Source organism: Octopus bimaculoides, chromosome 7 (genome assembly GCF_046866305.1).
Source record: "Octopus bimaculoides isolate indiv1 chromosome 7, ASM4686630v1, whole genome shotgun sequence".
Classification (NCBI taxonomy): domain Eukaryota; kingdom Metazoa; phylum Mollusca; class Cephalopoda; order Octopoda; family Octopodidae; genus Octopus; species Octopus bimaculoides.
Genome location: NC_142934.1, coordinates 59,981,166 through 59,998,304, shown reverse-complemented (window position 1 = coordinate 59,998,304; position 17,139 = coordinate 59,981,166). Strand labels below are relative to the sequence as shown.

Genomic DNA, 17,139 nt, shown 5'->3' with positions numbered 1-17,139 from the left:
GACCAGTTTAAATACTAATGGATTAATAGATGGAAACTGAAAGGAGCTTGTCAGTGTGTGTGTGTGTGTGTTTCCTTATCTTGACATTAATGATAATCATTCAGTGAGGTGTCACTGTCATACATATGGTATCCTTCTTTTCCAGTCTTCTATAGAAGCATGTCTGGTCATGGGGGGAAAATATTACATTGCTTGGAAACAAGTAAGAGTTGGTGATAGGAAAGGCCTTCAGCCATAGAAAATGTATCTCAACGAATTCTATCTGACCCATGCAAACAAGAGGAAGTCGATGTTATGATAAGATTGTGTCCTTGTGCCTTTGTTAGAAAACACTACTACAGAAATAATTAACATTTCAGACACCAATATGGGGGAAAAATATGTTTTGTTTTTGTTTCAGTAAGTGCACAAAGCTAAATTCTACAGGAGATAAATATGTAGGAGTTGTGGCATTCTCTTCATACCTTTTATTTTAGTGTGATGTGAACATGGCTTCTATTGGAAATTTAATCAAATATTGATACTTGCAGCTGGCTGACATCATACTACTAGTGTTGCAAAGGAGGGGTCTAGTCTTACCAATACTCTTCACTTTTAAAGATTCTAATTTAACAACCACCATTTCATATTAACTAGCTGAGAATAGTGTATGTCAATTTCATTATATGTATATATATATATATAAACAAACATGTACACACATGTATACTCACACTGTTTACAGAGTGGATGTGTAATTGAAGTTGTGTGTGTGTGCATGCATGCCAATGTGGTTGTGAGGTTAAGAAATTTGTTCCCTGTCCATGTGGTCTTGGGTTCAGTTCCATTGCACTGTACCTTGGGCAAGTGTCTTCTACTATAATCTTGGGCCAGCCAAAGCCTTGTGAGTGGATTTGGTTGATGGAAACTGAAAGAAGCAATTGTGTGTGTGTGTTTGTCCTTCACATCATGTGATGAGTGTAAAAACAATCACTGTTTGGGTTTCGGTTAAAAAAAAATAATGTCTTCCCTCAGGGAAATATTGCATTGATTGCATCAGTAAATTTCATCTGACCCATGCAGACATAGAAAAGTGGATGTTAACTATGATGATGAGATATAATAATATATAATCAATAACACTGGTGATAGTGCCACCTAAAAAGTACTTAGTACATTCCGTAAAATGGTTGGCATTAGGAAGGTCATCCAGCTGTAGAAACCATGCTAATACAGACAATGGAACCAGGTGTCAGTCCCAGCCTTGCCAACCATCAAATCATCCAACCCATACCAGCATGGAAAGCAGACATTAAGTGATGATTAAATCTTATTTAATTTGTTTCTGTTTTTTTTTTCTTTTTCAGCAATCCCCCTGGTAATTTGGATTCCAAAACTGAAATCAATATAGGAGGACAAAAGTTCAACTGTGATGCAGATGATTTGGAAAGTTTAAGTACCCTAGGTCAAGGTGCTTATGGTGTGGTAGAGAAAATGAGGCATCGTCCCAGTGGTAAAATCATGGCAGTAAAAGTAGGTATCCCTTTGAGCATTAAATTTCTGTTGCAAAATTCATTATGGGACCTGTAAATTCAAAGATTGCTGATAATTTTAAAATATTGCCTACCAGCACGTTTCTAACAAAGAATTGCCGCAGCCCCCCCCCCCTACCTCATAGCTATCCATTGCACGCAATGGTACAGACATACCCTCTGTCTCCTGCTAGAAGTGTATTGTAGCTGCCTTAGTTGATATGGTTTCACCCTTTTCATACTGACCCACTTGAGTCTACCCCATGGACCAATGATACAAGTTTACTGTATTAATCCTTTAACATTCATGTTGTCAAATTTAATGGTTATTTATTTACGTTGTTTTGAATTATTTGTGCATTATCTCATAGCTGAAAGATTTGGATATGCTATAATTGTTTATTTTTAGAATGACATTGTAGGGTGAGTGTGAGAAGCCAGATCTAGTCATATGAGCATAAAGCAGGTAGAATATTTGGGCTTGAAATGGCCAGTTTAAATGCTAAAGGATTAAATTAAACTAAAACTTTCTGTCAAAATTTCATGTTAATTTATGTTCCAACATTATAATGACAACAATATTTTATTAAATTCATTAAATTCTTCCTAGGCACAGATGTGCCTGTGTGGTAAGAAGCTTGCTCCCCAACCACATGGTTCTGGGTTCAGTCCTACTGCATGACACCTTGGGCAAGTGTCTTCTACTGTAGCCTCAGGCTAACCAAAGCCTTGTGAGTGGATTTGGTAAACGGAAACTGAAAGAAGCCCAAATGTTTCCCTCCACCGCCACTTGACAACAGGTGTTGGTGTGTTTACATTCCTTTAACTTAGCTGTTTGGCAAAAGAATCGATAGAATAAGTACCAGGCTTTAAAAAATAAAAGTACTGGGGTTGATTCGTTCGACTAAAAATTCTGCAAGGTAAGTGCCCCAGCATGGCCACAGTCAAATGATTGAAACAAGTAAAAGATAAAAGCTACAAGATCATTTTCAAAATTAGCTGAAACAAAAGCCATGTATTTCAATAGAAATAAGTCAACAAAACTGTTGAATTAACATCCAAACTGTTTGCAGGTTGTATCCTTTGTCCAGAACTATGTTGTATTTCCAAGACATCCATTTCACTCTGGTCTCATACATGTAGCTGTATATAAATTTCTTAGTATGTTACAACTTACTGCTGTACATTGCATAAGCATTGTAAAAGTGATAAAGTATTTCATTAGCTTTGCAGTGTTAATTTCAATTCTTCCTGTTAGTATTTCTTGGAGTGGGATGGGCTCTGCCAGCTGATTTATTGTGCAAAGTGAAGTCTATAAATGCCACTCTAATGAACTAATGTGTTCAGATATTTCAACACTGAGGTGGTTGATATTAGTCATGAAATCAAAAAAGGCAAATTTCTTTACTGTCTTCCCAGAATGTTCTTCGAATAAAAAAAAATAATGATAATAAAATAAAATATACTAAAATGGGATGAGAAAATGAAAATTCGAAGAGGAAATATAAAAAAAAAAAAAAATGTTGATAGGCATAGTTATGGCTGTGTGGTTAAGAAGCATGGTTTGAAAGCACATGGTTTCGGGTTCAGTCACTGTGCGACACCTTGGTCTAATGAATGCCTTGTGTGCAAATCAGGTAGGCAGAAACTATGTGGAAACCTGCCATAGATATGTGTATGCATGTGGGTGTATTGTGTGTGTGTGTTGTGTATGTGTATTAAATATGTGTTTGTGTGTTTCTGTAGTGCTGGGGTCAATTTGTTTGACTTAGAACACTTTTAGGCACTTCTTCAATATGGCTGTGGTCCCCTCTATGAAACAAGTAAAAGATAAATGATAAAAGACATTTAAAGAATGATACAGCTATAATAAAGTGTAATTTAGCATAGCAGGTTCAAAGGCTAATAATTTTTGTTTTTCTTTCTATCTCTGTCTCTAGTAATAGATAAGAGTTGATTCGACTCTTGTATATTCAGTTATATACAAGAGTATCAGTAATATACAAGAGTTGATTCAGTGGACTCTATTTTTGCTCTATAAAAATAAAATTCACCTTGTGCTGAATGAAAAGAAACCAGTTTTACATATTCATATTAGACTTTAGTATGAAAACTGGATATTGTATTAATTTAATGCTTGGGTTAGAGTTCAAAGGTTACTGTTTATACCATCTGTGTTCAGTAGTTTGTTGTGTGTCATGCTGACTATAGTAGTCTGTATATTGCTGTATTAGGTAACCTTATCTGATCTTCCTCCCCTGCTTGTTGCTTATCAGTATCTGAACTAGGTGCGGGTGTTGGCTAACTAAAGCCTTTTTGTGTGGATTTGGTTGACACAAACTGAAAGAAGCCCTCTGTATGTGTGTGTGTGTATGTGTGTGTCCTTGTCTTAACATTATGTGAGAGTTGTAAATGAGTGTCACTGTCATGCAAGCAGTGTCATTTATTTCCAAGAAAATCTGCCTCACGTAAACTCCATCCAACCCATGCAAGCATGTAAAAGGGAGATATTGGATGATATGCATTGCTTGAGAATTTAAAATAAAAATTACTACATGTACAGGTGTGGGCAAATGTCTTCTAATGCAGCCTTGGGCCAGCCAAAATTGTGTGAGTGGATTTGGTTGATGGAAGCTGAAAGAGACCCACCATATATACATATATGTATGTTTGTGTCTTTGTGTCTGTGTTTATCCCCCCAGCACCTCCTCTTGACCACCAGTGTTGATGTGTTTATGTCCCTGTAACTTAGGTGGTTCAGCAAAAGAGACCAAGTACCAGGCTTTAAAAAATACATCCTGGGGTTGATTTGTTCAACTAAAAATTCTTCAAGGTGTTGCTCCAGCATGGCTGCAACAAGTAATAGATAAAGGTATAATCAGAGCTAAGAATAGGAGTGGGCCCATGATTTCCACAAGTTATCTCACATTGATGAGTTCATAATGGTTTAATAGCTTAGGCTTCTGTAGTTCTTACATGAATTATTATTATTATTATTATTATTTTTGTTGTTGTTGTTGTTGTTGTTTTAAGGTGGCAAACTGACAGAATCAGTAGCATGCTGGATGAAATGTTCTGAGTTCAAATTCCGCCGAGATCAACTTTGCATCCTTTCAGGCTTGATAAAATGAGTACCAGTCAAGCACTGGGGTTGATGTGATCGACTAATCCCTCCCTACAAGTTTCCGGCCTTGTGCCTACAGTAGAAAGGATTATTATTATTATTATTATTATTATTGCTGAGGTGGCAAGCTGGCAGAATCGTTAGCTAATTGGACAAAATGCTTAGTGGTATTTCTTTCAACTTTACATTCTGAGTTCAAATTCCACTGAAGTCAACTTTGCCTTTTATCTTTATGAGATCGATAAAAATAAGTACCAGTTAAACACTGGGATCGATGCAATTTACTTATCCCTTCTCCTGAAATTGCTAGCATTGTGTCGAAATTTGAGATCTTCATTATTATTGCTGATGGAAACTTTTTTTAATCTAGGCACTACTGTTGCTAATGCAGGTATTGCTGCTGTTGATCATCATCATCATCATCATCGTCGTTTAACGTCTGCTTTCCATGCTGGCATGGGTTGGATGATTTGACTGAGGATTGGTGAGCCAGAAGGCTGTACCAAGCTCAATCTGATCTGGCAAAGTTTCTACTGCTGGATACCCTTCCTAATGCCAGCCATTCTGAGAGTGTAGTGGGTGCTTTTATGTGCCACTGGCATGAGGGCCAGTCAGGCGGTTCTGGCAACGACCATGCTCAAATGGTGTTTTTTACGTGCTACCTGCATGGGAGCCAGTCCAGCAGCACTGGCAATGACCACGCTGGCAGTGATCACACTTGAATGGTGCTTTCTGCATGCCACCGGCACAGGAGCCAATCCATGGCTCTGGCAACAATCACGCTTGGATGTGCTTTTAATGTTCCACTGGCGCGAGTGCCAATCAGGCAGTATTGTCATCGGCCACGTCAATGATTTTGATTTGATTTCACTTGCCTCAATAGGTCTTCGTGAGCAGAGTTTATTGTCCAGTGAATGAAGGGTATTCATAAGTGGGCTGGTTACACCCCACATTCGGTAGCCCCGGCTGAGGGGTGTAGGCAAGATAATGGTTGCTAACCCATGATGTAGCACTAATCTAATCTTAAGTATTCTATTGCATACTCTGACTACCTTGATTACCTTATCAACCCATTTCTCCGCAAGAAGTATACCCACACCCCCGACCCCTGCCCAGAAAATCTTGTGTTCCCTGCCTAGAAAATCTTGTACCTGTGTTCTTTGCCTGTGAGGAACCTAGTGGAACCTCCTTTCCACCTTACTTCTTGGAGGCAGTACAAATCTATGTGTCTCCATTCAAGCATCTCAACAATCTCACCAGACCTACCTTTCAGTGTGCCCACGTTGAGTGTGCCAACTCTGAGGCTGTGGGAGGTGTGGGCCCATGAGACCCTGGGATGGGGAACATCAGCATCATGTACGTGAGAAGAAAGCTCACATTTGGCAGAATTCATAAACAAACAAATGCCTTCAACCTGTATACACTACACCATCATTTTTATGCACTACATGATCACTACCTTACATAGGAAATAAACCCTAAGTAGGGGTAGGGATGGCATTAAGCCTTTAGATGTTCATGGGATACAACCAAAAGATGACAGAGGATAGCGACTTCCAGTGCAGTGGGTGGGAGAGCATACCGGGAAATAGTAAAATTAGACAAGAGCATATTTTGGATTCGTATTGTTTTGGTGGAGTTATTAAAATGGAGTAGGGGAATCTGAGTGTGTGCGCTAGTTTATATAGGGTGGAGTGGTGGAGGAGAGAGAAGTGTTGGTGAAGCAGGTGGTTATCGAAACAGAGAGAGATGGAGCCAGAGTTAGGGTGATCAGGGATAGAACATGAGGGAGAAAAATATTCTTTTGGGATTTTGGGTAACATAATTCAATGAAACAGCAAATGCTGATAATAGTGAAATAGAATTGAAAAATCTTAGAATTTTCGGTCAGCCAATCTGTGACAAAATTAGAGAAATAAGTTACAATGTGACAAACTTGGATAAATGAATAGGTGACGAATTGTAAATGCACATGAAGGAACTTAAGTTTGTTTTAAGACAACAGCGAGGAAGAGGAAACTATGTTTAAACTATGTTTACATGGTAATGAAATAGATAGAATAATGAAAAGAACTAATAAGGGGTTTATGATCTGTGCAGAAATAGAAGAGTAGATGTACGAAATTGAAAAAAAAACAAAATTTCTTATCTGAGCATCTTCTGGATTTGTGTTCTTTCGGAGTTATTAACGTGCAATAGGGGAATTCGAGTGTGTGCGCTATGTATACTACCTATTGTTGCTAATATAGGTATTGCTGCTCTTGCTACTATAGGTATTGCTGTTATTGCTAATATAGTCACTGCCACTGTTGTTGCTAATATAGACAATGCTGCTATTGCTTCAGTAGGTATCCTGCTGTTGCTTGTATAATCACAACTACTGTTGCTAATTTAGTTACTGCTGTTGTTGCTAATATAGACAATGCTGCTATTGCTTCAGTAGGTATCCTGATGTTGCTTGTATAATCACAACTACTGTTGCTAATTTAGTTACTGCTGCTGTTGCTAATATAGATACCACTGCTGTTGCTAATATAGATACCACTGCTGTTGCTAATATAGATACCACTGCTGTTGCTAATATAGGTTCTGCTTTTGTTGCATACAGTATGTATACTGCTGTTGCTACAGTAGGTACTGCTGCTGTTTACAGTACATAATTATATGTACTGTCTTTTTCATCCAGTCTAGTGTTGTGTTTTAATTCATATCTAAGGACCTAATTCCCAAAAGTTAGTCCACCTAGGCATAAATATTGCAGTACTGGAAAGAAAATGTTCAAAGTAATGCTCCAGCATGGCTACAGTCTAATGAATGAAACAAGTAAAAGATAAAATATAAAGATAAGAATCATTTGCTGTTAACTTGAATCCCTTGTGTCCTCATCTTTATACTGCAAAGATTGGAAACTATAGTGGGGGAAGCCTGGAATTCAAACAAACCAAAGAGGGTCTGTGTTAGCAACAAGAAGTCAAAAAGAATGACAAGTTTTGGTCTCTTGCCATTTACTGCCAACTGTGAGGCCAACAACTTCTCCATTTGTTTTTAATTATTCTTTTCTTCATTGACAGGCAAGATGTTGAAACACTAAACTTTCCAATCCTCATTTACTAATGTTTTACAAATTCTCCTTTAGAAGAAGGTAATAGTGAACTGAAGATTCTTTTGATGCTGCTGCTGTCTTTGACGTCACTGTCACTGTTGCTGTTTTTCTTTTCTTTCTTTTTAATGTTTTTATTCCAAATTACTCTTACCCTCTATTTCAGTTATTTTGTTTGTGTCTGTGCAGTTACCATCCTGCATCTAATTATTTTCACAGTTTGTGTAAAAGAATATTTGTTTTCATTTTATGCTTTGCTTCCAGAGGAATCTTTTCAGTTGAATTTCCTAATTTTTGTCTTGAAAAATCATATTTAGAGACTTGAAAAAATTTTCTCCCACAAGTGTGGCTTTTTTTTTTTCTGTTTATTTTATTTTATTCCTGAATCTCTTGATACAACAATGAACCTAAGATTTGTAGCTTCAAAGCATAAAGGAAAAATTTCTGCTCTAGTTGTGATCCTAGTAATTGTGAAGGGATTTTTTTTTTTAGCATTTAAATTTCATTTTCCTATCCTATTTCTATTGAAATATGCTGTCTTTAACCCTTTAGCATTTAAACCAGCCATAATATTCTATTTTATGTTCAAACTGGTCAAATACAGTTTCTTGCTCTTACGCTACATTGTCATACTAAAAAGTAAACAATCTTATAATCAAAATCTCAAAGTTACCAGATAATGTATGATTAATTCAAAACAATGTGAATTATTAAGCATCACGTTTGACAAACGAATCTAAATGTTGAAGGGTTAAGTCAATTAACATTGAAATTATGAAGAATTTAGTAAAATAACTTTGTCATTATTAAATTGATGTTTCAAACATAAATCAACATGAAATTTTAATGGAAGGTTTTAAGTTAACTGTTAGCATTCAGATTACTCTGAAAAATATAATGCTTATTAATTCACATTATTTGAATTAGCCATGCATTGTCTCATAGCTTCGAGATTTCATTGATGAAATTGTTTATTTTTAGAATGACTTAGTAGGGTAGTTGTTGGAGGTGAGATATGGCCAATGTGAACATAAAACAGGTAGAATATTTGAGCTGGATATGGTTGATTTAAATGGTAAAGGGTTACACAGGAAGTTTATATCATAGAACCAGGGGTGGTCTCAATCAGTATCAAAAGGATTAAAACTTATGATCAAAGTCACAATCCCTACTACTTTTACTGCAGGCCAGAAGGGTTTCTGCATTTGCTAAATTTGTATTTACTTCAGCTTCTCATAATTAGCATTTTTGTATGCAACTGAAATTAAAACTGAACCAAATTTGATTTCAAATATGCTACTCTAATCTATCACTTTATCTCATTAATGACGTCATTGGCAAATAAAGCTGAGTAATAGTTTTCAAATTTTGACACAAGGCCAGCAAATTCCAGGGATGGGGAAATCAATTACATTAACCCCAGTGCTCAACTGGTACTTATTTTATCAACCTGGAAAGGATGAAAGGCAAAGTTGACCCCAGTAGCATTTGAACTCAAGACGTAAAGACAGATGAAATGTTGCTAAGTATTTTGCCTGGCATGCAAATGATTCTGCGAGCATGCTGTTTTATAGCTGAGTAATATTGGTTTCAAATTTTGACACAAGACCAGCAAATTCAGGGGATGGGGTAAGTTGAATACATCAACTCCAGTGCTCAACTGATACCTATTTTATCGACGTTGAAAGGATGAAAGGCAAAGTCGACCCTGGCTGCATTTGAACTCAAGACATAAAGACAGATGAAATGCCGCTAAGCATTTAACCCAGCATGCAAACGATTCTGCAAGCTTGCTACCTTATAACTGTAAAACATATAGTTCAATAAGTTCATGAAAGTAAAGAATATTGACCTGTTTATTATCTTTGATTGTGATAATTGACAATTTAGATCAGCCAAGATAAATAGTTGACATTTTAACTAAACTACTTGTCATAACTGCGTTGTGAATGACTGATTATTTTGGAGGTTTTTTTGGGGAGATGAACTAAACTAGAGATGATAAGATTTTTATTGGGTTAAAGAAATTACAACATAAACTCATGCCACTGATTTTATACAATTAAAATGCCCCCCTCTTTCCCCTCGTGTGTGTGTAGACATGACTACAAGGTTTAGAAGCTTGATTTACGACTGTACTGTCTCAAGTTCAGTTCTACTATGCAGCTTTTTGGGCGAGTGTCTTCTACAATATCTTTGGACTGATCAAAGCCTTGTGAGAAGCATTATTAGATGGAAACTGAAAGAAGTCCATTGTTATGGCTGTAAGTGAGCATCACTGTTATACAAGCAATGTTTGTTTGTTTCCAGTTGTATATGAAAAACATGCTTGGCTATGGGGAAATATTACCTTGCTTGGAAACAGGTGATGGTTGGCCACAAGTAGGGCATGCAGTGAAATCTGCCTTGGTAAATTTTGTCTGGCCCATGCAAGCATGGAAAAGTTGACATAAAATGATGATGATGATGTATATATATTGTGAAGGTATGTGACCTAATCATTTGGGTATTTGGCCCATGAACATGTCACAAGTTCAATTCCTGGACCGGGTGACCTGAATTTTTGAATAGTGCACTTCATTTCGCATTGCTCCAGATTAAATGACTGCTGATGCAACTCTCTCGCTCTCTCTCTTCAGCTGTTACATTCTGAATGTGCTGTTGGGTCAAAAGGTGGGGGAGAGTTGAGAGGATGTGTGTGTGGGTGTCTGCTCTTGACTACACAGGAACATACAACAATTAGCAAAAGCATAGTACATGTTACAGAGCCATACACAATTGCAAGCAACCAATCTCTAGCTCTTATATATATATATATATATATTTATGTGTGTATATGTTAATATACATGTCTCTGTAAGCTATTCACTTTCAAATGTTTGTATTATTATCATCATCATCGTCATTGTTTAACATTCACTTTCCATGCTAGCATGGGTTGGATGGTTTGATATGAAGTTGGCTAGCAGGGAGCTGTTCAGACTCCAGCTGTCTGTTGAAGCATGGTTTATATGGCTGGATGCCTTTCTTAACACCAATCACTTAAGTGTGTGCTGGGTGTTTTTTATGTACCACCAGGATGGGTGCTTTTTAAGTGGCACCGGCACTTGAGAGGACAAGCCCGTATGTATGGAAAACAGTGATTTTTACCTAGCTTGATGCATCATATCAAGTACAGCAAATCGCCTCATCTCCTGGTCTCTTGTCATTTCCTCAGTGAGAACCAGCATCCAATGATCTTTTCTCATCACTTCATCCTATGTCGCAACCATCTGGTTGAGAAGTAGCCCTCATAACCAGACAGCTATATATAGTGCATGGTATTTGAGTGGAAGGCCAGTGTTCTTGCCAGCAGTAGAAACACATGCATAAAATAAAACAAATTAATTTTTTTACCATTTCTGTAATTTGTTTATTCATTTATCTTTTTTTTTTTTTTTTCTTTTTCTTTTTTTTTTTTTACGTGTTCCAGTTATTGGACTGTTGCTATGGTGGGGCACCACTTTGAAAGGTTTTAGTCAAACGAATTGACCTCAGTACTTATATTTCTTTAAAACCTGATACTTATTCTATTCATCCTTAATGCTAAACCACTAAGTTATGGGGATGTAAACAAACCAACACTGGTAGTCAACCGGTGGTGGAGGACACACATGCATACATATATGTGTACGTGTGTATGTATATATATATTTGAGTATGTACGTGTGTATATAATGTATACACACACACATATATGCATGATGGGTTTCTTTCTGTTTTCATCTACTAAATCCACCCACATGGCTTTGGATGGTCTGAGGTTATAGTAGAAGGTGCTTGCCCATGGTGCCATGCAGTGGGACTGAACCCAAAGTCACATGGTTGGGAAGTAAGCTTCTGAACCACAGAGTCACACCTGTGCCTATTTCTTTTTCTTTTTTTCTTATTACTTCTTTCAGTCATTAGACTGTGGCCATGCTGGAGCACTGTCTTGAATTTTTAGTCGAATGCATCAACCCCAGTACTTAATTTTCTGAAGCCTGGCACTTATTCTATTGGTTACTTTTGCCAAACTGCTAAGTTACAAGGTTGTAAACACACCAAGGTCAGTTGTCTGGCAGTGGAGTCGGAGGGCAAACACAGACACAAAGATACACACACATATACATATAATTATCTGAATGCTTTATTTTTTCTCCCTGTTTCTTTCTGTGTTCTTTTCTGTGGAAGAGTGTAGGCTCGAAACGTTCACTTCCTGAACGTTAAACTAATACATCTGTTTGTCTACACCACCTGTCTTCGTCTTTTGTTTTTTTGTGAATTCTCCCCCTATACATACATTGTCGTCGTCGTTTAACGTCCACTTTCTATGCTAGCATGGGTTGGACGATTTGACTGAGGACTGGTGAAACCAGATGGTTACACCAGGCTCCAATCTGATTTGGCAGAGTTTCTACAGCTGGATGCCCTTCCTAACGCCAACCACTCAGAGAGTGTAGTGGGTGCTTTTACGTGTCACCCACATATATATATATATATATATGCACACACATATACAGTATGGGCTTCTTTTCAGTTTCTGTCTACCAAATCCATTCATAAGGCTTTGGTTGGCTCATCACTTGCCCAAAGTGCCACACAGTGGGACTGAACCCTGAACCATGAGGTTGAGAAGCAAGCTTCTTATCATACAGCCATGCCTGCATCTTCATAATCTTTGTTTTTACAATAAAACTTTTGTTGTTTTTAAAAGACTTATAAAGCTTTCCTTTTTTTTCCTTTTATAGAGAATTACTGCGACTATTAATGGAGAGGAAGAAAAAAGATTACTGATGGATCTTGACGTATCAATGAAAAGTGGTTTATGTACTTACACAGTGCAATCTTATGGAGCTTTGTTTAGAGAGGTAAGTGCTGTTTAATTTTAACATCTGGCTGTGATATTTTACGATTTCTGGAATATTCTATATAGAAAATCATATTAGTCTTTGATAAGAATATTTAACCCTTTAAGCATTCAGATGACTATGTTAAATATAATATTTATTTATTCATATTGTTGTGAATTAATCACGAATTATCTTGTAGCTTCAAGATTTTGATGGTGTAATTGTTTTATTTTTAGAATGACATTGTAGGGTAGGTTTGAGAGGCTGGATCTCATCAGTTTGAACATAAAGCACATAGAATATTTGGGCCAGACTTAGCTGGCTTGAATGCTAAACATAGTAGTCACTCCCTTCAAATGGTCTTCTATATATTTTGCTGAGAAACTGAATAATTTTGCTGTCAGTTTTTTTCCATTTAGCAGCACAACATATCACTATTTATCTTGCTGCAGCATTTTTCAATTCAGCTTCTCCTCTTCTTTCAAAGTCATTTTTTTTTTCTCTTTTGTCGTCAATCCTTGATTCCCCACAATATGTCTTCCTAGCCACCCTCTCCTGCCACCTGTGTTACCACATACTGCATATCCCTCCATCTTCCAATCTCCTTTCACATTCTCATGAACTTACCTGCTGAATCACTCTATCGCAAGGGTTCTCAACCAACTTTTATCTATGGACCCCTTCGATTACTACTCTACTCTGGTGATCCCCCAGCCCACACACACAGCAATTCAGTGTTTAAAAACTAGTTTTATAGAAAATCTCTTTCAAAATGCTTATTTTGTTTTTCACACATCAACTTGTATAGGCTGAACTAAGTAAAATGGTAGAGAAAGAAACCGAAACCGAACTGTTTCTTGCAAAAAATACATCTAAAGCAAAATTTTTTCAAGGGTCTTTAAAAATACTATTGTGAACCCCCAAAAAACTGTATATGGATTCTCAGAGGCTATATGGACCCCAGTTGAGAACCACTGCATGGTGTGTGGGTCTGTGTGTATGTGAGTGAAGGGGGGTGTTGTCATGTATTTGTACATACATAAATACATATGCATACATCTTTTTTGTATGTATGTATGTGTGTGAGACAGAGAGAGAGTGATGTCTAAGTGGCACTCTATCTCTCTCTCTTTCCCTCTCACACACACACACACACATTCATACAAGAAAGATGTATCCCTATTTATGTATGTACATATACATGACAACACACCCCTTCACTCACTCTCTTTTTCTCTCTCACACACATACATGTCCATTTCATCTGGTGTTTGATACTGTATGTATCTGTGTGTGTATGTGTGCCTGCAGCATTCCACAATCGTCAGAAAAAAAAAGCAGAACAATTTCCTTTATTGATGCTTCTGGTGACACTGGTAAAACAGTTGTAACATTGCTTCACTCCAAAGTAAGGCAGCAAAAAAAAAAAATTGCAGTTGCTGTAGCATTGTCTGCCTTTGCTGCCACCATTCTCCCAGGAGGACGAACAGCTCATTCTGCTTTTAAATTACCTCTAAACCTGGTCACAAGTGACAGTCTAATTTGTAACATAAGCAAAGATTCAGGTTCAGCAGAAGTGTTGTGCCAGTACCACCTTATCATTTGGGATGAATGCACCATGTCACATAGAGGTGCAATGGAATCTCTTGGTAACACCTTACAGGACATCAGAGGCAACAATCAATTCATGAGAGGAGGTACATTACTTTTATCAGAAGACTTCAGACAGACATTACCAGTCATTCTGAGACAAACAAGATCTGATAAAATAAAAGCATGCATTAAGTCTTCACACTTAATGAATAAAGTAATGAAATTCTCCTTCAATACTAATGTGCAAGCTTCATTGCATGGGGACCAATGTGCAAAACAGTTTTCAACCTGGCTCCTCCAATTACAAAATGGGAAAGTACCATTTGATGGGAATAGTGATATCAATTTGCCTCATATTGCTATCATGGTGAATTCCTCCAACTGAATTGAAGTACAGGGTATTGCCAGACTTATGTAATAATTATAATTCATATAATTGGTTGTGTGAAAGGGCATTTCATACTCCAAAAATGACATAGTAGCAAGAATTAAACATGAATTAATGAATAAGATTCTAACAGTCATTAAGAAGTACAAATTAGTTGATTCAGTCCTTGATGAAAATCAAGCTGTCCATTACCCAACAGACTTCATTAATTCTCTGGAGCCACCTGGAATTCTACCACATAAACTTTTTCTGAAGGTAGGAGTCCCAATAATGCTTCTAAGAAATTTAGATCCTCTTAAATTATGTGATGGGACAAAGTTGATTGTGAAGACATTATCACCTTATGTGACAGAAGCTACCATTACCACTGGGTGTGCCTCTGGGGAAGAGGTTTTCATTCCAAGAATTACAATCAAATCAACAGATATGCTCTTTCAGTTCAAATGAACACAATTCCCAGTGCGACTTCACTTTGCAATGTCTATTCATAAAGGTCAAGGTCAATCTTTGAAATCCACTGGCTTGTTTTTCTCATGGTCAACTTTACTGGTTGCTCCAGGGTAGGTAATTTGCATGACTTATTTGTCTATGCTCCAAACCAGAAAATGAAAGAATGTTGCTTACCCAGCTCTTACATAATTTCCTTCAACATATGTGGTAGAATTTATCTCCTTTCATTAAAGTGGTAAATTTTGTATTTTCGTTTATTATTATTATTATTATTATTATTATTATTATTATTTTGTATTAAGAATTCAGAATTGATTTCCCAATTAAAGAATAAATTGTATCCCAATTGAAGAATAAATTGAATTTACAATAACAAATTTCTATACAACATACTTTGCTTTTTTCTTCTGATATGTAAGGAAAAATTTCATTCCCTGACAATGCAGGGTGCCTCTGCTAGTATATATATATATATATATATATATATATATATATATATATGTATAATATTTTTCTTGTTAATGTAGGTTCACTACAATAATCTGTTTACACCATCTGCAACACACACACACACATGCTCTCTCTCTCTCTCTCTCTCTCTCTCTCTCTCTCTCTCTCCCTCTCTCTCTCTCTCCTTTTCTGTTTTCTTGGCCTTCTTTCCTATCTGCTGCTGCTTTTACCTAGAGGGCAGCTTACTTCTTTCTTCTCTCACTTCCTGTTTTCTTTAGTCATTTTTCTCTCAGTTTTAGAGGTAGTTGGATGCTTTCCTTCAAACTCTTGTTTTCCTATGACCATATAGTTAAAAAGTTCACTTTCTAACAACATGGTTTCTGTTTCAATCCCATTGTATGACAACTTGGGCAAGTGTCTTCTACTATAGCTCCAGGCTGACCAAAGCCTTGTGAATGGATTTCATAGACAGAAACTGAAAGAAGTTTGTATATATATTTGTAGTACATCAAATACCATATAACATAAACACTTGATTTATTAAAATTACCTCTGCTTCTGGAAAATGTATCACAATTGCCAAATGGCAATTGAGAACTGTCATATGAATAAGGGAGATAAATCTCAAGAACTCATGTTTCTGTCTCAATAGGAATCATCACCACAACAATTATCTTGACCTTATCTCCAGTAATTAGCACACAATCAATTATCAAATTTATGAGTACATTTTGAAATATAGAAAATAATGAAGGTCTTGTTCCATGTTGAAAGAAATTAACATTTGATATGAAACTAGGATCAAACCTTATCTGATTTCATCTCAAGAGGTCATATAAAGTTCTAAGCTTCATGACCCTCCTTAGAAAATGCTTGATTTTAGTGTTAATTTTTCAGCCAAAACACATTGTAAAGAACTACAAATGAGAAGTCCTTATCCTGTATCTAGTATATCTTCTATTTCAGGGACATCAGTTGTATATATTGTTAATTGAAACAGTGTATGTCAGTTATAATAATAAACTCATTAGAAACAGTCAATTTTAATTGTTTCAAATATTTTTTTTCCAGGGTGATGTTTGGATATTAATGGAAGTAATGGATGCCTCATTAGATAAATTTTACAAAAAGGTTTATACAGACACACATATACCAGAGGATGTTCTTACTATTATTGCTTCATCTGTAAGTACATTTATATATTTCTGTTTGAGGTTTCCTTTGCACTAGAAAGTTTTGTCAAAGTTCAGCTTTCGGGAATAAAATGGTGAGAGTGAATGTTGGATGTTAGTAGGTGACCCAAGGTGGGTAACGCAAGTAGTAGGTGCATGTGTATGTATAATCCTGTATCATTATCATTGTCTTAATGGGAATCTTCCATGCTGGCATGGCTCAGATGGTTTGATAAGATTCAACAGGTCTAAGAGCAGTATTGTGATCTAAAGCAGAGACCCCCCCCCCCCCAACCCCGACTTGCTCCTGTGCTGGTAGCATGTAAAATGCACCATCCAAACATAGCTGATGCCAGTGCCGCCTGACTGGTTCCTGGGCTGGTGGCACGTAAAAAGCACCCACTAGAGTGGTTGGTATTAGGAAGGGCATCCAACTGTAGAAACATTGCCAGATCAGATTGGAGCCTGGTGAGGCCTCCT

The 17,139-nt window shown here is 36.8% G+C and overlaps 1 protein-coding gene across 1 annotated transcript in view; it reads left to right on the top strand.

The window, feature by feature from the left end:
• Window positions 1-17,139, top strand: part of LOC106875020 (dual specificity mitogen-activated protein kinase kinase 6) — a 65,596-nt gene that overhangs the window by 35,527 nt on the left and 12,930 nt on the right. Inside the window, exons 3-5 of the mRNA XM_089355377.1 lie at window positions 1,347-1,512; window positions 12,505-12,624; window positions 16,559-16,672. Of these exons, the coding sequence (XP_089211503.1) occupies window positions 1,347-1,512; window positions 12,505-12,624; window positions 16,559-16,672 (400 nt within the window). The remainder of the gene's footprint in view (window positions 1-1,346; window positions 1,513-12,504; window positions 12,625-16,558; window positions 16,673-17,139) is intronic.